The sequence below is a fragment of the Larimichthys crocea genome, chromosome XXI (assembly GCF_000972845.2).
Source record: "Larimichthys crocea isolate SSNF chromosome XXI, L_crocea_2.0, whole genome shotgun sequence".
NCBI classification, from domain to species: domain Eukaryota; kingdom Metazoa; phylum Chordata; class Actinopteri; family Sciaenidae; genus Larimichthys; species Larimichthys crocea.
The window spans coordinates 6,016,722-6,043,886 of record NC_040031.1 but is presented as its reverse complement, the minus strand read 5'-3'; the positions used below and the strand labels follow the sequence as shown (position 1 = coordinate 6,043,886).

The following is a 27,165-nucleotide window of genomic DNA, read 5'->3' as shown; positions in this document are numbered from 1 at the left end:
ATATAGTGTGTCTATATGAAAATTCATAATCTAGCTATATATGTAGAAATTATTTTCTTAGTTATATTTCCTATTTGACTTATTACTGATATCGATAAACGATTCATCCCTAGGTTGATGTGTGTTGCTCTTTCCTTTTTCTCATTGTTTTATATATTCATATATTTGTGTTTTCAGCCTTGCATATGTGTGTGTGCATGCATGGGCATCTTGTGCAGACTAATACATGATTGCGCTTGCACATGATTCATATGTATGCTCGTGGAGGCTCAATAATTGGAGTGGTAAAAGCAGATGGATTTAGATCAGGAAATGTTCCTCATTAATCAGGATCGGTGTTCCCCCGGCTAATGATCCAGAGGAGACCTCACAGTCCCCAAGCCACTTTCCTCTCTTCTAGTTCCTTGCCCCTGCTTTCTAGGAAACCCGTCTCAGTATAATCACTCTCTCTTTTTTTTTTCTCTTTTGATCTCAAGTACCCCGGTCACTCCGCTCTGCTTCACTGCCCTCTGGCACACACACTGAGACAGAGGTTATGGGGGGAGGTGGGTGCAAATAGAGCAGAATGGCGCATCTGCATGCCACATCTCCAGAAAGACATCTCTCTCTTCAGCTGGGTCAGGGGAGATTAATACACCTTTCTTCGCACAGTGATGCAGAAACTCATTTAACCTTACACCCCAAGTGGTCCTGGACTGGTCCTGGCTCTGAGAGGGAAAACTCAGTGAGTTCAGTTGCCTGAAGTTGGTGTTTTTAGAAAAAAAACAATCATACTCTAGGATCACCACATCAAACCACCCTGCTTTCTGTAATGGTGGAATCAAATGTGGAAATAGTTACACAAGTATCGTAAATGTAAGCTTACCTCTCTCGATAAACAGAACTTTGCAGGTCAAATGGAAGTGTTGTACGTCTACATCAGTGTCAGCTTTGCCAAAATTTAGCGTATTATAGAGGAAAAGGCAATTGTTTGTACAGCATGGAAACATATATTACATCATTCTTGGGTACAAAGAGTCTTTGTATTCACAGATGGGATTTTCTCATGCAAATGTCTGCCTCACCTAATATTGTAACAACAGCTCAAGGTATTGTGCTGTTTACTCTGAAAAATAGGGAATATTACATTATCCTGTCCTATCAAAGAAACATATGAGGTGATAGAAGACGCCATATCCGAGGCACTCATGCCAGACCACGGCGTCGCTATTAAGCACTTTGTCAGACGCATTTGGGAAGTGCTCTCTACCAGGCTAATCCAATTGGCTAGATTGATTAGCCGTTAAAAGCCTTTCTTCCTCTGGTCGGAGAAATCCGTTCCAAATGCTGCCCAGTGGGCTAGCTTTAGCTCGGCTGGCCCATCGGATCAGTTGGTGCCAGGCCCACTTCCTGTGTAGGGTTTCACCGGGCGCGATCAATACATGCAGACAGTTAATTGGATGAACACTGACACTCACATTTCTCTTTCTCCACTTTATGGTCCAGAGAAAAGCTGAATATGGGTTCATATGGGAGTGTCCTGTCTGTTACAGTAGGTAATATAACAGCAGAGTTTATGGGAATGCAGTGTGGAAACAGGCTGTATCATTTCTATGTCTGTGTCAATTAAGTGAATGTGGTTTTATTTGATGGACAGTCATCCAGCATTTAACCTTACAAGTGCTGGACTGCAACCTCAGACATCCTTTCCTCACTCTCTTCCATCTCCCACTCCTTACCACATGCAAACACTAATGCTGGAAAGTCTTGCATAACCCTTGTTCTCCTCTCTCTCTCTCTCTCTTTCTCCCTCCCTGTTTGTGTGTTTGTATCTTCTCTGTCTGTTCTGGACAGAATGACCAAGTGTGACGTAAAGAACTACCTGGAGAAGATCTATAACGTCCCTGTAGGAGCTGTTCGTACCAGGATACAGTTTGGTGAGTGTCCTCACTGCTTTGCACGAGCACAGACAGAATGCTGTTACATGTACAGAACTTGCAGTGGTTGACCCTACTTCATAAAATTTTCATATTTCTCATAGGCTTACTGATTTATAGACGTGTGAGCACTAGCTCACACTGTACCTCACATGGTCCAAGTAACTGAGACCTGGACCAGAACCAGAGTAAGGGCCGGGTCCATATTTAGTCTGATTTAGTCAGGTCAGATCCTGTTATTGCCAAGAATGTAGGATCTATGTGTCCACCGTCTAATATCAGAATGAATCCACATCGACAGCAACGGTTCTTTAGTTGTTGCTGCATCATGCTGCTGCAAGGGCTGGTATTCTCTCTCTGTTGGGGTTTTTCGGGTCAGTGTCCGGTCTGACTATCCACGGGTCAGTTTTGGATCAATTCCAAAAACTTAAGACACATTTCCAGATAGATAAAATTAATTAATGAAAGATTTCAGATTTCTACACAGTTGTATTAATCCCTAATTTTCTCAGGCTTGAAGTGGGTGGAACAACTGGCATGAACATTACCCAGTCTGTGCATCATCATTATATGAACTTTTTATCTTTGAATTATTAACATTGGTAACATCACATTAAGTGCACTATTCTTTGAGAACCTACAATGAAGACACCATTTCCTGAGTCACTGACCTTATGGCGTGGAGAGCTAGTGGTGGAAGCACATCACACGCACAATGACTGTACATCTATATAAAGACATTGAACCCATCCATACAGTTGAGAGAGAGTGTGTTAAGGCAGTGGTGAAAACCCTTAATTCATGGTATGCAATACTAAGCCACAAACATTTCACCCAAATTAAAATCCTAAAGCTGTACTGCAGCTGTTGTGAGTATGTCTGTTCTCAGTACGTCTTGACTTCCACAGTTTATTTAACAAAACAACAAAATAATAAATAGTTAAATTGATAACTTGATGAAAAAAGGGAACTTCATAAACTCATGAAATAAAAAAAATATATGCAATACTTTTACATTACATGGAAGACGTGTTGAAATTTGATATGAAACAATTACATAAGTAAAATGCAAAACTACTCACTGCAGTCCATTATTGAAAATTGCAATGAGAACTATGACAGAAAATGTTACCAAAGTATTCATTTAAAGTTGTTACCACTCCTGCAGCATTGTCCACCTATTGGTTTATTTTTCTATGAGCCTTTTGATGGATGCAGAAGAAGAAAAATCCTGAAGATTGACTGTTGGGGTTGATGTATAAACCTCCTGGACTTAATGTGAGGTTTTATTAATATTTTTGTCCACATAACAACAACATGGACATCATATTAAGGTTTATTTTGCACCTCATACCCTCTGTGCTGCTGTGCCAAATTGAATTAACATCTTATCTTAATGGTTTATCCATCCCAGTGGCCCTTTAAAACAATTTTGCAACTAAAATTTTGGTTGTGGTTTGGTGGAATTCACAGAAAGATGCTTTTTGTTTTTGAAAGCATAAGTCAAATTGATTCAGTTTCAGAGACTGTAAATGGCGGTTAGCAGCGATTAGCAATTTCAGCTCGTGATGTAGACGATCTTCTCATTGACATGCAGCAGCGGGAGTGTATTCCAAACGGCTAGTTGCGGTAGTGGTTAGCGTGCCTGGCTCTCCTTTCCCCTAACACACACAGCTGCTTATCTGACAATCTGCTGCTGCAGCATTCCAGCCTCCAGCTGTCCCAGGACACCCCACGCTCCCTCCACACAAACACATACTATTCACTTACAAACTTGCAGCTTCAGGGCCCAAAGTGCCCTATCCCCTCCTGCCCCCTCGCCAAGGATGATCACCAGTGTTGTATCATTGATGTAATACTCCAAGACTTTTTATTGGGGGAGCAAACAGCTCAAGTTTGCATGGACCATTTAGGGGGCTCCCCACAAGTTTAGGAATTTGCAAGTTCATGGAAGAACAGAAGGAGAGGACATATGGGTAGCTTTAAGTTGGAGAGACACCGAGTAACAGCTGAGAAGAGGAGGCACGAGCCCCCTTTACGCTGTGCCTGAAGGGCCACGAGGAGCCCCCTCTACCTCTGGAGGAGAGACAGGGAAGAAGACGTGGAGGGAGGGAGGAGGAGAAAGGCGCCTAGCTTAGCCTAGCCTGCAGTGTGGAGGACCCATTAACGCTGTTTATTAGGGTTGTGTCATTAAAAGCTAGGGGAAAAGGAAAGCCCCTCGGGGAGGGTGGGTGGAAGGAAAGCAGTGAGCTGTGGGGAGACAGAGGAGGATAGAGAAGAAAGGGCAGCTCGGGGGCCCTGGTGATCCCGAGGTGCGTCAGAGAAGGTATCCCTGTCCACGTCAGGAGTTCCACTCCATTGGCAGCGTAAAGACGGGAACCAGCAGAGGAGAGCGAGGGGCGCAAACGACCCTTTCTTCCCTCCATGGGCGGCAGGGGTATTTTGGAAGAAGTTGCCATGGTTACCCCTCCGGCCTGGGATTTGTAACATGATAGCTGGCTGCCAAACCGCAATCTCAAAGTGGGAGAAATTGTGCTTGCGTTTGCAAGTGTTGTATGAAAGCTCTGTCTGTGTGTCTGTATGTGTTAGGAAAGGGCCATGTGAATTATGAGAAACACTACTTTGTACCTTGTTTTTTTTAAAGGTGTTCAAGTGTGTGTCTCCTGTGTATTTCTTGTCCATTGGGCAGGGGGCCAGGTCACTGCCTTACCTTGGTGTTTCAAAGGTTGTAGCATTTGCCTGTGGATTTCCTCAGCAATCACACACAACACACAACACAAAACACACACACACACACACACACACACACACACACACACACAAAGACACACACACACACACACTCTTCGTTACCTCTGTCTCCCACCCACACAGGGGCCTCCAGTTAGCCAGGGGTGCGGGGGGGAGGGAGGGTTTATAACCCTTCTCAGGGCTTTCCCTGAGCAGTGGGCTGCCTGGCTTGTGATTACTACCTACACGTACCACACACACATAGACACACACACACCGTATACACACTCACACACACACACACACACACTAATGACTCATTACAGCGGAATGTTTCCCTTGTTTTTCATGTCATAAACCGTTCCCATGGCACTGGCGGTTTCTCAGAGGGCCTATTGACTTGACCACCAGGGTCTCATTGAGATTAGACTTCTAAGGAAGAGATGAACCGTTTGATGCTCTGGTCACTATCCATCAATGATAGTCAGGCCTTAACGTGAAGATGGAGATATCTGTGTGAAGTGCCTGGACTGTAAATTTAATAAAATTATTTTTTGATTTATTTGAAGCCAGTCTCCGCACATACATACACACACTTGTACACATACACACACTTGCGCGCACACACACTCCCCTATCTTCCAGACTTGGAAAGGTCTGACAGGAGAGAGGATGATGTCATCATCATCATCATCTCCAGCTGGGGAAGAAGTTAACCTGCCTTCCACAGTCAACAAGATCAAGCTCTGCTCCTTCATGTGTACACACAAAATATTCTCTACTGTACAGGAAAATGAACAAAAATTAGTTGTTCAGATAATTCAGGTATGAAATAGATAGTGTGATAATGCACTGCATGCAAATGCAGTGGGCAAAATAAGCACTAAACACACAATTTTTCTCAGTAAACATATTTTTAAAAGGTGCTGTTGACATGAAATTTTTACCAGATGTTGGTAACAACCCAAGTAATCCATGCATACAAAGAAACCAAAACAAATAAGTGCAAAAATAAGTAATGTGGAATGACACAGGGAAAAAGTATTGGACACGCTTACTAAAATTTATCAGTCAGGTGTCAGGTGATTGGCTGGGCCATTCTAGCAGCTTTATTTTCTTTCTCTGAAACCAATTGAGAGTTTCCTTGGCTGTGTGTTTGGGATCACAGTCTTGCTGAAATGTCTACCCTCGTTTCATCTTCATCATCCTGGTAGATGGCAGCAGATTTTTATCAAGAATATCTCAGCACATTTTTTCATTCATCCTTCCTTCAGTTATATGAAGTTTGCCAGTACCTTATGCTGAAAAACAGCCTCACACCATGATGTTCCCACTTCCAAACGTCACTGTTGGTATGGTGTTTTTGGGGCAATGTGCAGTGCATTTTGTCCTCCAGACACAGTGTGTATTATAGCATCCAAAGAGTTCAATCTTGCTCTCATCTGACCAGACTATATTCTTCCAGTAATGGAGTCTTGCGTGGTGAGCGTGACGGTTGAGTGCATTACTTATTGGTTTCTTTGAAACAGTTGTACTTGGTAAATTCCAGATCTTTCTGAAGCTCTCCACAGCTGACCACAACTCTTCTGATAATTCTTTTCACTCTTCTGTGAGAAATTTTGTGAGAAGCACCTGGTCGTGGCCAGTTTATGGTGAAATTATGTTTTTTCCACTTGTGGATTATGGCCCCAACAGTGCTTACTGGAACATTCAGAAATTTAAAAATCCTTCTGTATGTTTTGCAACAATAAGGTTGCAAAGGTCTTGAGAGAGCTCTTTGCTTTCACCCATGAAGAGACGTTCCTTGTGTGACACCTTGGTCATGAGACACCTTTTTATAGGTTATCAGTTGGGACTGAACAAGCTGATATTAATTTATTAAGATTGCTTTCTAATTACTGATAGATTTCACTTCTTGGCTTTCCATCCCTTTTTGCACCTCCCTTTATTCATGTGTTCAATGCTTTTTCCCTGTCATTTCACATTCTGAACCTATTTGTTTTAGTTTCATGTATGTATGGATTACTTGGGTTGTTACCAACATCTGGTGAAAATGTCATGTCAATAGCACCTTTAGAAATATGTTGGTGACATGTTCAATACTTACTTTACCCGCTATATATGTCAACATGGTGTTTTAGTCATTTTGCTGACCTCGATCCACAGCCTATGCAATCATAACAGTAATCAGGGCTAAAACAAACAATTATTTTCATAATCAATTAATCGTTTATTCACTTAATAACATCAGAAGCAACGATTAGCACTGTTTTCAAGGGCTCTAGGTGATGCCATCATATGTCTCCTAGCTCAAAAATATTTAATTTACGATAATGTTAAGGGGGTGCAGTGGTTAACACTGTGGCCTCACAGCAAGAAGGTTCTGGGTTCGAACCTCGGCTGAGTGTTTCCATTCTCTCCGGCTTCCTCCCACAATCTAAAGACATGCACTTAATAGGTTAATTGGTGACTCTAAATTGCCGTAGGTGTGAATGGTGAATGTTTGTCCAGCCCTACTCTGACCATATTCATAAATGCCAGCATCATCATCACTCTCATCATCATCTCTGTCCCACTGTCTGCTGTCTCATAACCAGAATTGACTCATGTTTAGTCATTCATGTTTTTCTTCCTGCAAACAAATGCAATACCTGCTGTTCTCTTTGTTTCTCAGGCTCCAACAAGAAGAGGAATCACCTACACCAGAAGGTTAAGCAGCCTGACTATAAAGTAGCCTACGTTCAGTTGGTAAGAAGACACACACGCATATACACACATTCATACTGCTACTCCTGGTCTTTTCTGGTTGGTGTGTTAGAGGAGCATTAGCACATTGACTCCTGTCCAGTACACAGTGGGAGGTGGAGACCTCTCCACAATAACTTTCTCTCTCGAACACGCAGCACTTTTTTTTTTTTCTAATTGTGGAGGCTGCATTATTAAAGACAATACACAGGGGGAAAGGGCATTTTGGGGGCCTTGAGCCTTCAGCTTTTGTGTCATTTTGAAGTGTGGGGGGGGCTTGCTGGGTGAGAGAGGTGAGACGGGTTAGTTGATGTTCCCCCTATAGAGCCCTGAGGCGCAAGGCGGCCTTTTGAAGGTGAGGTCTCACACACACACACACAGACACACACCCTGGTATGAATAGACACACAACAAGAATGAACATCACTGTGCACACGCACACACACACACACACACACACACATGTAACAAGCACTGTTTGTCATGTTATTCCCTGCTCTCATGAGAAAAGCCTCACACACACACATACATACATACGTAGACACACACAAATCACACAGCTCCACGTTGCATCTCTCTCCGGTGTGGTTCACACACTCTGGCTGCCCTCTTGAGAAAGCAGCAGTCTGGGTTCTTGCAGGGCCTGAGGGTGAGAGGTTGTCTTTGGTTACATGCCAGACTTATTACAGGAAATATTGAGATATGGTTATCATCTAGTATGCCTCTCTTTTTCTGTGCTTTTGTGTTGTGCCATGGCTGGAATGTGAGCAATCATGTGCACTTAGGTTTTGAAGGGACACTCCTGATGTTGGCATGTCAGCCCAGGCTCCCTCGTTGCATCACGGCCATTCACACCTGTGTTTGAGGTGAGCTCTGGGTCAGGAAGGCCCATTCCCTGCACGTCTTGCCAATGTTTGAAGTCTGTTACTCTTTGAAATCAAACAACCCCCCCCCCTTCAAATGTCAAAAAAAGTCACTGTTTTAATGCGCCTTTGATGCAGACGTGAAAAGCAAGGGGCCTTTGTTTTGTGCCTGCCGTTTTGATCTTGCCCAGATAAATCAACAGCGGTGTAGACGCTTGTTTACGCCGCGCCGCCCACCCGACTGGGAGCCATCAATCTTGAAACGGATGAATAATGAAAATTGTCTAAACACGACAATTTGAAAGAGGATACATACTTGAAGCAGCCATGAATCTTTTAAAAGGGGAGACTTCCTCTTGTCTGACACCAAGGAAGTGGCCTGTGATTTTGTGTGCGTCTGGAATTCCTAGCGGAGTCAGTAGTGATGCTTCTGTCTCACCAGACGCACACAACGATGATAGGTGTGAGAATGCGGAACAGCACACACACACACGCAGTCTATGAGATGTGTGCATCATTCATGCATGCTTAACCCTAGAAGACTGATGTTTTTTTTGCCCCCCCCTCCCTCCTCCGAGTGTCATTTGCTCTGTAGTCACAATCACGTTGCGGTTTTCTGAAGTCATGCTCATTTGACGGTGAACAGTGGGCAGAAACACTGAGATGCAGACTCTTTGTGCTTAAAATGGCTTGATATAAAACCGAATATCCGGCCTATTTCTCTGGCAGGTTTTCGGAAAAACATGCTCTCTCAACTCCCCTTTCCTACCTCACTCACTCTCTCTCTCTCTCTCTCTTGTGTACACACACACACACACACACACACACACACACACACACACAGAGCCCCAGAAAACCCTCCTTTCTTTGCAGCGGTGGGTAGAAAACAAGATTGTTCCTAATTGACTCCACATGTGGGAGAGTGTTCTGCCGGTCGATGCTCACACCGCGGTCCCCCCATTCTACCCTCACCCTCCTCTCCCCGCCCCCACACTCCCTCCATCAGCTAATATTGCAGCAGTAATACGTTTGCTCTCTCTCTCTCTCTCTCTCTCTCTCATATTCCTTACTCTTGGTTTGTGGTCGAGGGGAGGCCTCCCGTTAGCGGGGTTCCGTGACGGCCATTTTCCTCAGGCTTAGGGGGTGGGGGACCCCAGTAACGGGGGGAGGAGATAGCGTCTGCGCGCACACGTGTGTGTGTGTGTGTGTGTGTGTGTGAGAGAGGGGCTCACACAGGAGAGGTGACTAAGGGCATGATGGAGTCATGCCAGAGCTGGGAGGTCCAGAGACGGGGCAAAGCAATTGGGGGGTGTGTGTGTGTGGGGCTGGTGCTGGGGTGACAAAAACAGCAGTACAAAATGAGAAATCTTCAGTCTATCAGACTACTTTTAGGTCTGGCTACGCATCAGGGGGACTGGTGTGTATAGAGTCAGACTTGCTTTCATGCACTGCTACGACTAGCTGAGTCTAAAAGGGCTAAAAACTCTGTATTTGACGCTGTAAAGGTTCGATGTTGGGAAATCCAATTCTACATTGCACTACTTGACCTCTGTTGTAGACATTACTTCATGTACAGTAGGTGTAATTAGATTCACTGTATCTTTGAGTAATAACATTTCTCTCTAGTTTTTAAGAATATTCTAGCATGTGCTTAGCAGCTCACATCACCTTTTTATTATGACAAAATCTATTTTTGCAGCAAATTTTCTTTCAAAGTTTCCTTGAATGTGCCTGCTAGAGAAGAAGGCTTTTTTTTCTTTTTCTTTTTTTTTTTTGTGTAGTCCATCATGTTCGTAATACATCAGTCTGACCCTGTGGTTTACCCTCATTAAATTCTCTTGGCCCATCTCACAGCTGAAGTGCACTGTGCCATCATTTCCAGTTAAACCTCGCTTCCAATGCGAAAACCTTTCGAAAACCCATTCTGCTGCTTTTTATAAAAGAGAAAGCGCTCCACTCCTGAAATTATAGTCAGTTCTGAATGTTTTCAGTCATTGTTCTGCAACATTATTGTCAGTCAAACATTTACGATAAAGTACTCTCTTGCCTGGCATGTAAATGAAAAGGCTGCGGTGCGTTTTGGTCGGAGGAGGAGTTATTTTCTCTCTTTGGAGTGGCAGCTAGTTTGCGAGTGAGCTTTTCTGGCTGGTGCCAGCTGCAGCACTTCAGTGAGCTGAGTGCTCAGAGTGCATGTTGAAAGCTCCCGGACGGTGACGCTGTGAATATATGAATGGGATGCCTGACCAGTCTCAGCATTTCTGAATGATCCAGTTTAGTGGCACATTGTGCTGTAAATGTCAAATGCACACTATAAACGTTTCTACTTTTTATCTCATCAGCAGATTGTCAGATTGTTAATCTGACATGATTTAATTGTAACATTTAACATTTTATTTGTTAATCTCATTTGCATTATGTGTTTAAACCTCCATTAAAGGGAGCGTTATGATTGTTCTAACTGAATATTTTGCAAATTCAGAATGTATTCAAAACCTTGTTTTCTAATTGACATGGGGAGGTTTGTTAGCTTTTAGGTGAAGGTTCACCATCATTTTCCTGAAAGACTGTGATGTTATCCATGTAAAGAAAGGAATCTCAGACATTTTCCTGGAGTTGTGTTCAGAGAAAGTCAGAAGGGAGGAGCGGCAGTTTGTTTTTGTTGCGTGTTGGCCACTGCATGGCACGTCCAGGCACCTGTGGGATGCTTGCAACCACCCTAGCTAACCGTTGTTTGACACTGTGTTTACACCTAATACACCGAGATTTAAAGTCATGTGCATCAGCAGTCATCTGGACTCGTCGGGAGTCTGTAAGCATCGTCGTGAGTCCGTCCTTTTTGTGTGGGGTGTGGTTGCACAATCCCACACAAGCTCCATTCAACAGAGTTTTATCTGTAGACAAAAGATCACTTCATGCAGTCAGAGGAGAGTCTGACTAAGGGCGAAAGTAGTGAAAGTAGACGATGAGTGAAAACTTTGCAGCAGAAGGGAGAGCAGGCACACAGATGGTCTGAGGTGTTGTCACGATACCGACCTTCAGTTGTCATGAAGCGAGCAGCCAGTTTTGTTTACACATAAACCAACGCTGTCACTATACTACTATACTAGATGAGTAGACACACTCTAGTAGGCGATAGCCTAGAATCATTTACACATATCTTAAATGTGTTTTAGTTTAATGAAACCATACAGAATATTATAATATTACAAGTTCACTCGGTGTGTTTCCCAGGGAGGTCTGGGAAATGGTAATTTTGTCTTGCATGGATTAAAAGCAAAAAGCTCTTTCACACACATACACACACACACACCACTAGTAGCTCTTTATGATTGTTTATGTGCCCGGTGGCCACGTTTTCATAAAAGCAGTTAATAAGGTGTCAAGGTTTTTCTCCAGGGTCTTGGTCACTAACAACAATGCAGCAAACCAGTTGCACCAGTCAGATTGCTCGATGGCCCAAAGCAATGTCCCGACCCGACAACCACAGAACAAAACAAAATATGGGGTTGGACCAACAGTTGTAGAATAAGTGGTAGCTTCATTCAAATTGCTCATTTCCCGTGTTTCTTTCTGTCGCTTTCTCCACCCCCGCTTGGCCCACGGGGAAGGCATCACTCTCAGAGGGAGAGAGAAGGAGAGGGAGAGAGAGACAAACATGGAGGAGTTGTGACACAGCTGAAAAGGAGGGAGAGAGAAAGAAACAGCTGTATTGAGAGTGATTATGAGAGGGAAGCTGTGGCCAAGTCTGGCTCTCCTCTCTGTTTGACTGACACTAGATGGCAACGTTTTGCTGTACAGCTATCTCACTAGCCTCCCATCACCTCCTATCGGTTATTGACTCCGTGTTGCTTAACAATAGACCCTCCAGGGTTGTAGTTATGTGACTGTGTGTATCTGGCTGGGCTAAAGGGGGGGTGGTGGTGGTGGTGGTGTTGGTGGTGGTGGAGAGGGGTACAGGATGAGGGGCTTCAAACTCCCATGATCCCAACCCCCCTCACTTTTCCCATTCCTGTTCTCCGTTCTGAGCCCCTGCTCTCTGAAGCTGGAGGTGCTGATTCAGGCGGTCGGACCGAGGGGGAAATCTTGCTTATCTGTGTGGAATTTTATTATTTTCAACCATTTGGATCATGATGGCTCCTGCTTTCTTTCCCTCCCTCTTCCTCCTTTCCACCTTGTCACGCAAACACAGGCTTTCCTCACACAGCCTTGTCTGTCTGTCTGCCGCTCTGCTTCCTTCCCTTCCTCGTGCTGCCTCACCCTTGCTTATCACGCCAATTAACATTTTTAACTTCTGCCACTTTTCTCCCAGTGCTCTCTTCTCCTCAGTTTGTCTCATTCGTTCTCTTCGGCTGGATGATTCATCAAATGAGATTTTTCATTTGAATTCATACCGCTTGTGCTTCTTTACACGACAGTGTTACTCCTTTTAAGCTAGCTGCTTTCCAGTAGCCACTAATACAATAAATATTGTAAATCTTAGTGTAATTCAAAGCAAGCATGCCCATGAATAGAGGAGTAGGAGGAGCGGACAATGCAACAGTCAGAAACTCTACTTTTCACAGCAAAGAGCATCCCCTTGTGTTATTCCTATACATGTTTCGTTCATATATACAATGAAAAAAGAGACAACAGAGCAAAAAATATAAATAAAGACAGTAGCAGCTGCAGGTATCCATAGTCTGTACAGTACGAATCAGGTTTCTTTGGTTTATACAGTTATGTCATACAACACCCATTTTTCCTATTTAGTAGCAGAGACATTCTCCTTCAGTTGAAGAAGCAATACAAGAATAGTTAGTCCTTTAGTATAATGTTCTGTCTTTTGCATTTTCTTTGATTAGTGTTCCTCATTTTTTTGTGAATTGATAGCATTACTGAAAAAAAGCACAATCGTATTGTCTAACAAAAGTTTTTCTGCAATTACTATATACCCACAGCCAAATTTGACTTGGAAAAAATCACGTATCAATTGTGCTCACACTTGATATGTAGATAACAGGTCATATTCTGCTGTGCCTAACTCTTATGGTTAGAAAGACATTGATGAAAGTCAGAAACACACTTGTCCATAGTAAAACGCCACAGATTTATATAATCACCACAAAATACAATATGCTGAACTCTATCAAAGGCAGAGCATCTAACAGCAAATTTCGGCCACTTTAATGAGAGCCTTATTCGGCATCATCATCACCGTCATGTCCAGTGAGCTCACAGAGGCAAATATTTTTTATTAAATATTTTAACTACAAGCTGGGAGAGAAAATTGATCTTCAAAGTGAGAAAATCACGGTTCTCCTTTTTATCCAGAGTCATGCAGCCCTACTTTCACTTAAATGTATCTGTCAGCACTCTAGGCGTATATATCTTTGGAAGGAAGGGATGGGCTGATACACTAATTAGTGTGTGTACATATATATGCGTGTGCACGGACGTGCGAGTATGCTAGTGAGCCTAATAAAAGCAGAAGCTTTTCCTGGCAATCAAGCTTCGCTGAAAGCCCCCCCTCCCCATCTTCCTATGTGTCTCCTGATTTGGAAAATTCACTCCTAAGTAAAATCCTGTGTGTGTGTATGTGTAGGTTTCGTAAGAGCTTAGTGGAGAGAGAACATGAATTATAGAGATCCGAGCAGGGTCTTAACCATCCGGTTTGGAATCTCACACGCAAACCTTTTTTTGAATGGCTACAGTCGAGGCTCTCTGTTGTTTCTCTCTCTCACACGTTTGACTCTTTGCACTCAATTCAGTTCAGATGACACAGGCTTTAATGACGTGACTGTGCTGCAGATGTATTGCCACAGCAAAGGTTCACTGGTGATTTTTATCTAGAGAGACAAGCAGGACAAATCGAAAATCAGAACCGAAGTCTAGCGTAATGTAGCAACAGATGAAAAGCACAGTTCAGCTGTATGAACACACAGGTCTGGAGAGCTCATCCTCTCTTTCCCTCTTTCTGTTTCTCCATCTCTTCCTCCATCTTTCCTTTTTGTCGGTTTCGATTGATTCTTGCTTTATCTCCCTCCGCAGCATCTTCCCTCATCACCCTCATTTCCTCCCACATTTCCTCCAGGTTCCCCTCATTTAGATAGCTATGGTAACACACACACACACACACACACACACGTGTACACATGCATACCAGTGCTCACACACATATTCGAGTACGCATGCTCGTAACCTTTCTTGATTACCCCTGACCTCTTGACCTGTAATGACACAGCTGCCACTTTGATCGGCCAATCAGCATGCGGCGCCACCCAGGTTCTCAGCGGGGCTGCCACTGGCCTGATAAAGCCCTCTGATAGGCCCCTGCTGATGCATTTCCTGTTTTGGTATGCTTCTTCGTTTTTTATTTTCTCCACCAGCTGGTCCCTGCATTCCTCAGAGTTGGGGAGGGGGCAGGGGCATTGCCTGGATGTTGCATGTGCATGTAGGGGTGAGTGTGTTTGTGTGTGCATGGGTCTGAACTGTTTGTATGTATGTTTGTTTGGTAGCCTAGATAGTTGGGTCTGGGGCCGAAAGGGGGCAGGGTGGATGGAGGGGATGCTTGAAATTGAGTGGGGGAGTGTATGTGATGGTTGTTTACATGCGTTGGGAAGAGAGAAATGGGGTACATCATGGGGGTTGGGGGGTGAATGACATAGATGGAGGGGATAATGATAGTGAACAGCTGTTTATGTGTGTGTATGTGTGTGTAATGGGGGTGGATGGCTGAGATTGGTGAGGTTTAGGTGTGATTTTAAGGTACAGAGGTTGGGTTAGCAACCGAAAGCGATATGATTCACCGCTTGTCAGTCATTATTGCTGACGTGGACAGATTTGGTTGTGTTATTCTTGGCTGTTGCTGTTTGTGTCATTGATGTCATTGTTGTTGTTGTCGCCGTCGTCGTCGTTCATATCCTCAAAGTGTCCAGTTCAAGACCAGATGGATGTAAACGTCTTTGTGGGTGGCTGGGTGTGTATTTAGATGGTGATGATCTTTTCCTGAGAACTGTTACCAGGATCCAATGTCTCCAGTAGCAGGCTGGGAGCAGACATGCCCAGACATGAAAACTGCACAAACACGCACACGCACACACACACACACACACACACACTCACACTCACACTCACTCTGTTTGTCTCTGGGCAGAAATATTTGTGTATGTATCACTGGACGCCTTAGACTAGTATCCCAGAGGGTCCATGTGATAGATCTTAAAGTATTTCCAGTTGACACCAGAGCCGCTGTTCTCCCACCTGCCTGACTCCTGCTCTTTGTCTCACAAAGCATAAACATACTCGGGCTGGGAATCTCTAGGTACCACATAAATAGATAGCAGTCTCACAACCTCATGCATCTGACGTTAAGTACTTTGTCTTTAAGAGCAAAATTGTTTATTATCCATCACAAAAATATGAGATGAATTTATTTCGACTCAACCAGCCTTTTCTGACTGCCGATACAAATCTAATATAAACTCAGTACTTCGATATGGTACTGGATAATAACTTTACCTAAAATGAGATGAACTGATTACCTCCAAACAACTTCACATCTTCTTAGCTAAAGCTGGTTCATGCTTCATTGTTTTAGCTGTGAGATAATTTTAATTGTTTTATGTTATTACAGAAACAAGGTTTTAATGTTATAATCCTTCCGATTTTTATGAACTCACACCCTAGTGATGATGTTATTCATGGTTGGCATTCTTTTATTCCATAGCCTTCCAAGGTTTTTCAATTCAGTAATTACCTCTCTAGATGGAAGTCCACTGTTCACATGCTGGTTTCAAAGTGGAGTGCTGGATTAACTCGACATGTGCATAGGAGCCCCATATGTTTGGCTCGACTAAGAAATGACAGCCACATAATAAAAAATAAATGTTAATTTGTCTAGATTTTTAACCAAAGTATATTAATTGCACTAAGTTCCTTCATGGAGCAAGAAATGACTGTTGCGTCAGAAAGGAGAATAAAACGTGCGGTTTTGCAGAGTATATAGCGTAGTTGTTAAGATTAGTTAATTAAATGTGGTTAACTAAAAAAGATCTATTAGCAGATGCTGGATGTGACGCTGTGTTCATAATCTTGTTTCCTCTTTAGACATTTGCCCAGACAGTCTGATGTCATGGCAGCATATTAAAAATATAAAAGTGGCCACCAGTCAGAGGTGAGTAGGTGATTATATAGCCGGCACTGGGCGATGGAGTAAACCAGAAGAAGTTGATGCGTCATTGCTGAATCTAGAGTCACATGGCAAGCAATTAATAACCCCCACATGCACATACACATCTGTGCACACAAAACATTGTCTGTCTCCATCATGAGAACCATGGGTTTATAACAACCATATTAATGAATGACATGGAGACGCACTCAAACATACACTGCTGCAAGCCAAAGCTGACCAAGTTATTTGGCTGTTGTCAGGCTGTGGAGGAGATGTCATTGTAATTGGAGGGAGGGCCCAGGGTCATGACCCCGAACAAACCCGCAGCAGGATGCTATTGGTTAGTGGTGTACTCTCACTGCCACTTATCTGTCTTTTACACTGAGAGATGATTTCACTTTGTTTTTTTCTCTCAGCTGTTATTTCGCTGTATGCAAAATCATCTCACGCTTTCCTGTGAAAACAACAGTTCAGTTATCTTGGTGCAATTTATTCTGAAGGACTTTTCTTGTTAGACACCATGTGGGAGAAAGCTGTTGAATCCAACATGAAATCTGGGAAACACCAGCGGTATGCAGCAACAACTCGTGAGAGTTGTGTTAATGCTTGCATTGTTTTCATGTAGCACACCTGAAACTTTTGCTGGCTCCCTCGCAACTTCTTAACAACATCCAGCATAAAGCAACTTTGTGCCACAAACACGAAGGGCTGAGGTTCTGGGTTCTTCACATGTCGCACCATTCTTTCACATTGAATGATAACGTATGGTAGGACTCAATAAATGGTCTCTTCTCGATCAAAGAAACTATTTATAGTCTTAAAGATATAAAATGCATTCTTTTATATCTAATATATCTATCTATCTTTATATATTTGTTTGAGGTCTTAAAAGGTTTTAAAAAGCATTGAATTTGACTTTGAAAAAAAAACTGTGCAAGAACCCTGTTATCTTCATCTCCATCTCTCACTTTTCAGTTCCTGGAATGGTTTGTACCAGGAGGTCTGGACAGGCATGACAAGGCAGCGTGTGTGCGTGTGTGTGTGTGCGTGTGTGTGTCAATGAGATAAAGTGAGAGTGAATGTGTGGCCCACCCAGGGGCCTGGCAGTGGGAGCTGTTTACAGTCATCAGGCTACATCTCTTCTCCTCTTCTGCCCTCTTCCATCGTCTTTCCTGCCTCTCCCAGTTTTCTTTGACTTTCTTTCTGTGATTACAGATACAAAAGCACTCCTAGATAATACAGTACCAGGCTGAGCTAGAGATCTAGATAGGGCTGTGACGACATGGATTCATTCTTACCATGATGAAAAAGCAGTGTATCCTTACAGTCATACATAGTGCACTGTGTAATTTGTGTGTGCGGGAGACAGACAGTGAAAGTGTGCAGAGTAGAGGTAAAGTTTGGCAGTAAATTGTTTATCTGGCAGTAAATGTACAGTGTAGGTTACAGTTTGTCAATTAATAAACACTGCAGCTTCTCAAGAACAAGAAAAGTCTCATCTGTTATTGTCCCAGCCCCACATTCAGAGGGGGGAGTCATTACTGTGGGTTTGTTAGTATACAGAAAAATCCTGGGGATGTACTGTGCAACATGACACCATTGAAACACAGCTTTTGCAAAATTACACACACAAACAAAAAAAATGGTGTTTTATTAACTGTTTTATAATATAATAAGATGATCACCATAGTATAATTTCAGAAAAAGTGAAATGATGGTTTTGACATTATGTGAGGACGTTATGGCACAACACCAGAACTGTCTGGAAGCAACCATTTTGGAGTGACCACCAGAACACCCTATAAAACTGCAAGAGTCTGAAAGCAACATTCATAATCAATACATCCATAACTCTTGGGGAAAACTGTCCTGGTGTTGTCTCAAGTGTGAAAAAGCCTTCTTACTTTTGGTTCTGTTTCAGTTAAGGAAGAACCGGATAATTCAAACCAAACCTGACAGGTCGGCTTTCAAACGAACTACAATTTGTTAGAACAGGGAATGTAATCTGAACTAACTACAAAACAGCCCCAAAAACATTCTCATGAACATGTTGTCCATTGTTGGTAATTTTTTCATATGATTTTATGGGTACAAGGAGACGGATGTTGACATCGGATAGCCAGCAGTTACTCATGCTTGGAAAGCCTAGCATAACAAAATGAACCAAGGGCAAACCACAGCCTGTACGGATGAGTGTTGTCAGCTATTTCCTTCTTATCTGGTATGAAGACCAGAAATGCTAAATTATGAAAAAAAAAAAAAAAATCGGAGACAAATTCATGATGCTTAGTTAAACCCTTTTTTTCCCTCTTGCCCCTCGGCTGCCAAAATCTGTAATCTTGCAGGATGACAGGTTGCCAAAACTCTGTCCAATAAACAAGCTTCTTGTGCGTCCATCTGACTTTCGTTTACAAGCCCCGGTTCACTTGTAATTAGGCAGTGTGAACTTAAATGAACCGAATAGAAAAATGCAACAAAATTTGGTTTGGTGGTTGAGACCAAAGAAAACAGACTCACAAAGGTGTGGTAGCACCTTTTAAAATCCAGAGTGAGGATTTGGGAAGAGTGTAGTAAATGCTCGTCCCGCTCATTGAGTTGCCCTTGAGCAAGGCATGTGACCTCCTTCAACTGGACAAGAGGAGCTGGTTACTGGCCAACAGAAGGAACTGGTGCTTCTAACAGCTTCAGGTGTCAACGTGTACATCTGCATGAGATGCTGAAAGAACATGCATTATGCATGCTCGGTCAACAGTTCCTTTTATAAAAAGGGTGTACACACACACACACACACACACCACACACACTTATCCCTCACACACACTCAGCAGGGGGATGCCCTCAGCGCTAATCCTGGTAACCTCATCACTGTGGTCTTACCCTCTGTAGTCTGCCAGGCTCTCCTACCATGCGGTCAAAATAGATTCTACCGCTATGTGAACACCTCGATTTCTGTCTCTCACTACCACACACACACACACACACACACACACAGACCCACCACCACCACCACCACCAGTACTCAAGATGTCTTTGTTTGCTACAGTTTACCCCACCACACTGCCACCACAGCCGCATGAGCCACAACCTTATGAGATTTCTCACCGCGTCGTCAACACCTCTCTGTTTCAGTGTGCGGCCCAGATTAGGCCGTAGTCTAATGGCAACCACCAACATCTGGTTGATTTAAAAAAAAAAAAAAAAAAAAAAAACATTTTATTGACTGCCTTGTGAATGACTCTATCTTTAGATGCCTTCTGGATTGTCCCTCATCAAATGAAAAAGCGATGTGTAGTTTGTCTGACAGTCTCTTAGGGTGGGTGTGAATGGCTCGGTTTCACATTTTCCAACAACTTAAAGACTTTCCAGTCTCTGTTACCACATTGAGAGCTCCTCTGTTCGTTAATTCGGTCAAGTGTGGTCATTCAAGAAGTCAGTGTACTTGGCCCCCACCCCTCAGTCACATCTTATTTAGCTTCACAATAACTCTAGGTGCTCGAGGTTTTAAAAAAGCACAAAAGAAAGTCTGATCCTGGGTCGTAAAAGAGTGGTTAGAATGCTTTTTCTGATGGATTGAATTTTTAAATTGTCTAGATTATCTGAATTGAAGTCACCACTTGACCTCAAGAGTAGTTTTACAGCTGTTAAACAGTCTTCAAAGTAATAAAATATTGCTCCAAGATCCTTTCATTCCAGAGGACATAAAACCTGATACCATGAAGGCTATTCTGTGAATTGGGGATATTGGAAAATGAAGTCAAACCTACTACAATGGAGTTGAGTATTCATCTTTGTAACCTTCTAGTTTTTTATTTTCGGATTTGTAGCGTAGCTCTTACTGTGCAGCCCATTCAGAGGCAATGCTGATGTGTATCTCATCTGTCACACGGCGATGTCTGGTCCCACAGCTGGTCCGGGCCCGGTCCAGTCCACTCATGTCTCGTATGTTTTAACTCTCAGAGCAGCAGGTTGAATCAGCCTTTTGTGTCCTCAGCTGCTGACTGTGCCATAATGTTCTATTCAAGCAACAAGCACCGGCACCTTCCTGTTTTCATCAAAGACAGTTTAACACATCAAGCCAGAACAACTATGGCTTTCATATTTCATTTAAATCAAAGTTTCTGAATAATAAAAAGAGTCACCCCCTTCACATTTTTCCCTGTATTGATTTCACATGCATTCCAAGGTTGCCGGACACACATTTGTCCATTCTTTCAACATTCTTCTCTCTCTTTCTTCTCCGAAGGGGAAATTATTACACAGACAAACACACACCAGGTCTTTTTTCCCCCCATGTGGCTGTTTTTGAGTTTTTGACTGCATGCTTAGTTTGTCACAGATCAGAAGCAAAGGTCAGTCAGATATAATACAGTTGTCCTTTGTGTCTCTCTTTCCATCTCTCGCTTGGTCTTCTCTCTTTTCACTCTCCTCTTTCCTTCCTTCCTTTCCTCCCTCTGGGGCCACAAACAGGATTACTTAGGGGTTTGTGTATGACTCTGTCACATGAGCGTGCACGTACATAAACCTAGGTTTGATTTGAGGCTATTTCACTCAAGTACATTGGAACCCTGGAGGCTTACACCAATTATAAGCATTTTCTGAATGTAACTGCTGTGAAAACAAGACGGGGACACTGATTGTTGTCCCTAATTTAACAGGTGTCCCCAATCAACAGTTAAAACACAGTGGTCCCCAAATATGACACAGGGCAGACCCACACCCTAAATACACACATTTTGGACTAGAACAAGACATTGAATTAGAGCTTAATAAGGAAACATACACACAGATGTGGAAAGTGAGACGGGTTGGTAGTGAGTCAATGACAACATTTCCCTTCCCTTCTCCCCCCTCCAGTGTTTCTCCTTCTTTTCCCATTGAGAGGGAAACTGTGGGTGTAATGGGTTGTTCATGTGCGTAAGAGGAGTATGTTTACATCACTAGCAGCGTGGGGCCTCATCTTAATATTCCTGGATGGCAGCTCGATTCAATTGGGAGCATGGTGAAGATGATGGCAGAGTGAGGAAAAATATCCATGCCTACAATTTGTCGTCTAAGAAGTGTAGTAGGTAACAGAAAGAAAAGCCCTGGAGGCACATAATGCCCGACCGTCTTTCTCCACTTTTGTCCCTTTTGGCTAGGCTTCTGTCTTCTCCATAAATCACTCAGTATGCACTCATACACACACACTGCCTCTCTCTTACACACACGCAAATACACAAGTAGAGAGAGTCTGAGAGACAGACAGACACACACACACACACACACAGGAAACTTCGTTTTGGCTCGGAGCACATGGAGACTAAGGGACATGGACTTTGCCTCTGCTGTGGTGCAATGTATGTATTTTAAACAAAAGTATGAACGCTTTCTGCCAACACTTTCTCTCACTGTGGAAATGTGTCCAGCAGACGTTTGACATACGTGTGTGCACACGCGTACACACAAACACGCAGGGCGCGGCCTGCTGCCAACAATAAGACTTGTTTAACGAGTCTCAGCTCTTTGTTGATTTCAATCTCAGGCTTTGTTGTTTTTGTGAATCGCGCTCTCTGAAGCCGGTATTAATCTTCGCCGTGTGTATACACAAGGTGTCCAGCGTTACGCTGTATAACTGGGAATTGTCATGCGACAACGTTTGGTTCAAGTTGGGTGAAGTCTTGTTTGGCTCACTGCTTCATTGTTCCTTCCATTGCCAGGTCTGGTGTTTATAGTGCTGTGGTAGACCCCTTCCTCCGTCACCCCTGCTTTCCTCTTCCTCCTCTCCCAATCGTTTCCTCACATCGTCTACCCACATCATACTCCCTGTTGCCTCCTTCTCTCCTCTTACTCCTGCAGCAAACATTCCCTTGGCCTGGTCCAGTGTTTGTGTTCTGGATTCTGCATTCCTCGATGGCAGTGTGTGCGAGTGCAGAGACACCAAGGGTCTTGGCAGTGCCGTTGGTTTCCAGGTGCTTCTTTGGTGTTTGGCAGCTCTCTGCTTGTGACTGACTAAACCCTCTCCTCCTCACTGGGTCGGCACTCTTGTCCCTCTTCCTGTATTACTACACTCACTAGAAAACCTCCTGTAGTTTGCAATGCAGGCGTTGCCAAAAGACAGGAACACAAGAACAGGGTGGCTTTTTCTTTTGATTAAAGGTTGTGCATGTTTTGCTCTAGCTGCTCCTCAAAGCTGGTATCAGAGAGTTTAAACTGAAATGGCAAGGTTTTAGAGAGTAACATGAATTCAAGTCTGTGTAAAGTATCATACCAAAATAGTAGTTTCCATAATAGTTGTGTTTTGGATGTAGTTAGATGCCTGGTCATGCCTGGACTATAGTTCACATTCATAAAGACTGGGTTGTGGTTAATATCTTAATGCAATAAATGCAATGACCTTTTGGATCTTTGTAGGCCAAAACCCAGCCAGTTTCCTCCCACCAGGGTGTCTTGTTTAAGATTAGGCAGTAGAAAGAAATACTGGTGGAAGCGCCAACAAATAAAGAGAAAATACTGTGTCTTATTTGGGCTCATTATTTTTAGCTAATCTGTTGCACTTTATTTTGAGACAGTTTTCAAACGTCATTATACAGATGGAAGGGGAAAAAACTATTTTTTGCAGTTTGATATGAAGAACTTTGTCAATGTTTTTTTTTTTTTTCAACTTTACTTAACTTTGAATTTAAGGCACTCTGATACATGATCACCTGCTGATTTACATTTCCTTCCCATTTTCTCTACATTTTCTGTCATTGGAAGCATACTGTAAGCTGTCAGTTTTTTTTAAATTTCTGCTATTAACACTGTCCTCTGGGACTACACATTTGGACGTGCGAGGAAATAAAGTGAAGTAAAGCTACAGGGGAAATGCATTTCAAAACAAGTCTGCTGCTTTGCAAAATCAGTTGTTGTTTTTGCAAGATGAATAAACTGATGTTTTTTCATGTTCTTACCTGGTTATGACCTTACAAGCAAAAGCAAAAAAGTGTGCAAACATGCACCTGGGCATACACATTTATACATCCACCAGTCTAAACATACAGTAATATACACCCCGGGACTCCTGCTGTAGGTTGTCTCGGCCGCTCCATTCTGCATCTTTGGCTGAGTGAGCTTGATGTTGTCTTTTCCTTTGGGAATTAAACCATGCTATGTGGTAATTATATGCATGTTTCTCTTGGTATTTTGGGGGTTGGAGACAGACAAAGTAACTTTCACATCAGAGCCAGACCATTCCTTAACGCCTACACACTGACCCCAAACAAAATATTTCACATATTTAAACAGAATAGTTGATTGACAATTGCGTTCAAGCAAGCAATTCATTTTTATAGTTGTAGGCCTCTATAAATAATGTGGAAGATAATGAGTCATAAAATGACATTTGGCTATTTGTTATTATGAAGTGGAAGCTGTTGTTTGTTGTAACGTCATTATTCACTGTGGTGACATTTGTGGGAATTAGCAGTTTCAAACACTTAGTGATCTCCAAAAGTTATGATCGGGCTTCATATGAAGTTGAGTCATTTAAGGATGACAAAGATTTTGCTCCACTAGAGATTGATAACAGTAAATTCTTGTTGCCAGGTGTCCATGGGAGAGGCTGAGAGAGAGAGGCTATGGATATGTGTGCATGCCTGCACCCACTTCTCTGTTATTTTTTTGTGTGTGGGCGTGCAAGCATGCATATGTGTGTGTGTGTGTGTGTGTGTGTGTGTGTGTGTGTGTGTGTGTGTGTGTGTGTACTGTACTGTACTCTATGGCGAGCCTGACACAGACTATGGTTGGACCAGTGATGCATTAGGCCAGAGATGGGTTGGTATGGAATAAATAATGGATACCATCCTTTCCCTCTGAATAAATCAAGACCAGAGAAATGGAGAGAGATGAGAGATTAAATGTGGGAGAAATTGAATGCCAAAGAGAAAGAGAGCGTTTGTGTAGCTGGAAGAGGAGTATAGAGGGTGAAACGGTGTCCTGAATTCCAAATCAGTATCTCACTGCTCGCCTCTGCATAAGAAAAGGAAAACGCTGTTTGACACTTTTGTTTTTGCACCCAACAATTGTTTTGTGAAATGATTTACAGTACAAACAGTAGAACAACTAATTCATCTTGTTATTAGGTAGGAACGCGATGCTTTCTTTGCTTATTGAAACTTCTTTTTTTCTTTGCATCCCAGGCCCAAGGTCAGACATTTACCTTCCCTGACATCTTCCCTAAAAAAGACCAGACGGTGGAAGAGGGCTCCATGGACGAGCTGCAGGAGAAGTTCATGGAGGACGAGAAGCAGAGGCAGAAACTCGACCCCAGGAGAGGAGGGGTCACTGAGTGGTTCGGACTATGAGACAACCCACTGACCGGGAAATCTTGTGCTCGTATGTGTGCGTGGGTGTTTCATTGGGAGCAACATGTATTGATTTACGATTGGGACTGTTGTGATGTCACTTCTATTTCTGTCAGAAAACACTCACAAGTGTGTAGTAAAGAAGAATGAGCGTGTGTGTGTAAGACTGGAGACATGTGTTTGGTGTGTGTGTGTGTGTGTGAGTGAGTTTGTGAGGCCTCAGTCCAGTAACCCGAGCCAGAACAGAATCGCAGGAGGAGGAGAGTGGCTCGGCTCCATCTTTCATGAAACCAGCCCACCGTACAGAATCTCCATCACCTCAGATGACCTCCTCTCCTTCCTCCTCCCACTCATCCTGTTCCACCTCTCCTTTAACTCCTCCTCCTTGGCACCAGTACCTCTGCACCTCCTCTTTCATTGTCTCTCCTCTTTCTTCAGGAGTTTCCTTTCCTTCTCGTCTGTGTGTCCCCTGCTGTCCCTCTTTCTCCTTGTCCCTCTCCCACACTCCTCTTTCTCTGCCACGCTGGGGAGTGGTAAACTGTGGTATCCCTAGTAGCTCTGACTCTGAGCCAGCTGGATCAGACTACCTGGACAACCCACATCCTTTCCTCTTTTATGAGTTTGCCTTGGATTAATTGACCACTTTAGGTAAACAACAATTGAGATGTTGTTTCAGCAAAGCAACAATATGGAATTTGCTGGAGTGTTTTATTATTTTGTGGTAGCACCTCTTGCCATAACTCTGAGAGAGGATTGTACCCAGTGTTTGTGTGTGTTTGCCTAGCACGCGGGACTTGCCAGTGAATCTGTCTAATTGTAAGTGCTGTTGGAATAAGAACTAATAAACGGTCACTTGTCCAAAAGTGCTCTGCTTACTTTTTCTTGTGTTCTCCTCGCCTCATCTCCCACGGCTGCTGCGCTCAACAACTGGCACTTTGAGACACTGTTCGCCACACAAGCTGGCCTGCGCGTGTGCCAACGTGGTCTGGTAGCTGTTTTGACAAAGTAATGATCTGTGTTTGAATCGGGCCACTGGAGGACTGAGCTCTCTTACGGTAATAAGGCCCATAAAGGGGAGGGACCTCTCCTGGGCTCGCTCAGACCCTCCATTATGCTGAGAGGCCAAGGTTACAGTAAGTGTCCCCCAGCCGTGACCACTAATGCTGGCTGGCTAATACAAAGGTCCAGTCCCTGACCTCACCCAGCCAACTCGGCTATCACTACGGAGAATGTCAATATTGATCCTGTTGGCCCATTGTCTGCTGCCTGGAACCACTCACCCCCTGCATCGCTATAAAGCAATCTGATTTGGAACAAAACAAGCCTCCTGTTACACAGCCACTCAATTTCTTTTCTGTCTGCCTCACTCTTGCTTTTTATTTTCTTCTTTGCCTGCTCCTTCTGTCTCTGTTGCCCAGCCGGGACCTCCAGAGAAACAGCTGCTCAACCAGCAGAGAGGGAGACCAAATTCCTGTTCTCGCTCTCCTCTTGGCCTGAACAGACCCCACATGAAAGTTGGGAAATCAAGTTCTGGTGTTTGCCAAGGAAAAATCTCTGTCCCTGTTCTTCTCCTGTTCCTTGTCACGGGGATACCCCGTGCTTTCAGATACACTTACATACATGCTGCAGCCATTTGTTATATAATTAATCTGGCGCTTATGTGCTGATATTATTACTCTGTTGAAGGCCAGCTGCCAGTGTATGTGTATGCAGTGCTCTAGACATTTTGGATACTGCTACTTAAAGACAGAAATATGACACATTTTATAGTGCACAGACAGACTGAGACACACTGTAATGAGCTCATCTGTTGCTCAAACAGATAAATGTCTCTTAGTCATTTTAGCTCTTTATAAAGTACATTTGTCAGGAACAGCTTTTTAACTCGTAAAAAGAAACATATTCTTGGTGGAAGAGGTAAAACAAACGAAGTCAGGCAATCCTGGTCTTCTTTGAACACGATCGAGACAATGTAACATGATATTCTCTCGCCAGACCCCAAATGTTTCGGGAAGAAATGCGTTTCGCAAAATCATTTATATTCTACTGGAAATAAAATAAAGACAATATAATTATAACGATTTTTTTTTTTTTTTTTTACCCATGATGATAATTTTGCTGACAAGATAAATTGGGACATTATTCTAATCAATAAAATGTTACATGAGCTAAAGAAGGTTAGACATTTTTAAGTGATAACATCTGTGAAGGGACCTGCCAGAACCTGGGTAGAGTTTGGATGTGAATGAAACTCATGATTGTTTCTCTTTTGGGTCAACCTCAAAATGCAACACTTACCTTAAAACTTGCCAGGTGACCTCCCTACCATCTCACTGCATACACCAGCTAGGAATATTCTTAATTATGAACTGTGTTATTGTAGTGTAGAGATAAATGTCTTGCCATTTAGTGAGCTGTGGTCACTTTGGAGACCGACC

The 27,165-nt window shown here is 43.2% G+C and overlaps 1 protein-coding gene across 1 annotated transcript in view; it reads left to right on the top strand.

Annotated features, from left to right (window-relative positions):
* Positions 1-25,593, top strand: part of mrpl23 (mitochondrial ribosomal protein L23) — a 33,164-nt gene extending 7,571 nt beyond the window's left edge. The window contains exons 3-5 of the mRNA XM_010732742.3: positions 1,834-1,916; positions 7,321-7,394; positions 24,563-25,593. Coding sequence (XP_010731044.1) covers positions 1,834-1,916; positions 7,321-7,394; positions 24,563-24,727 — 322 coding nt within the window. The 3' untranslated portion in view covers positions 24,728-25,593. The remainder of the gene's footprint in view (positions 1-1,833; positions 1,917-7,320; positions 7,395-24,562) is intronic.
* The last annotated feature ends 1,572 nt before the right edge of the window (positions 25,594-27,165 follow it).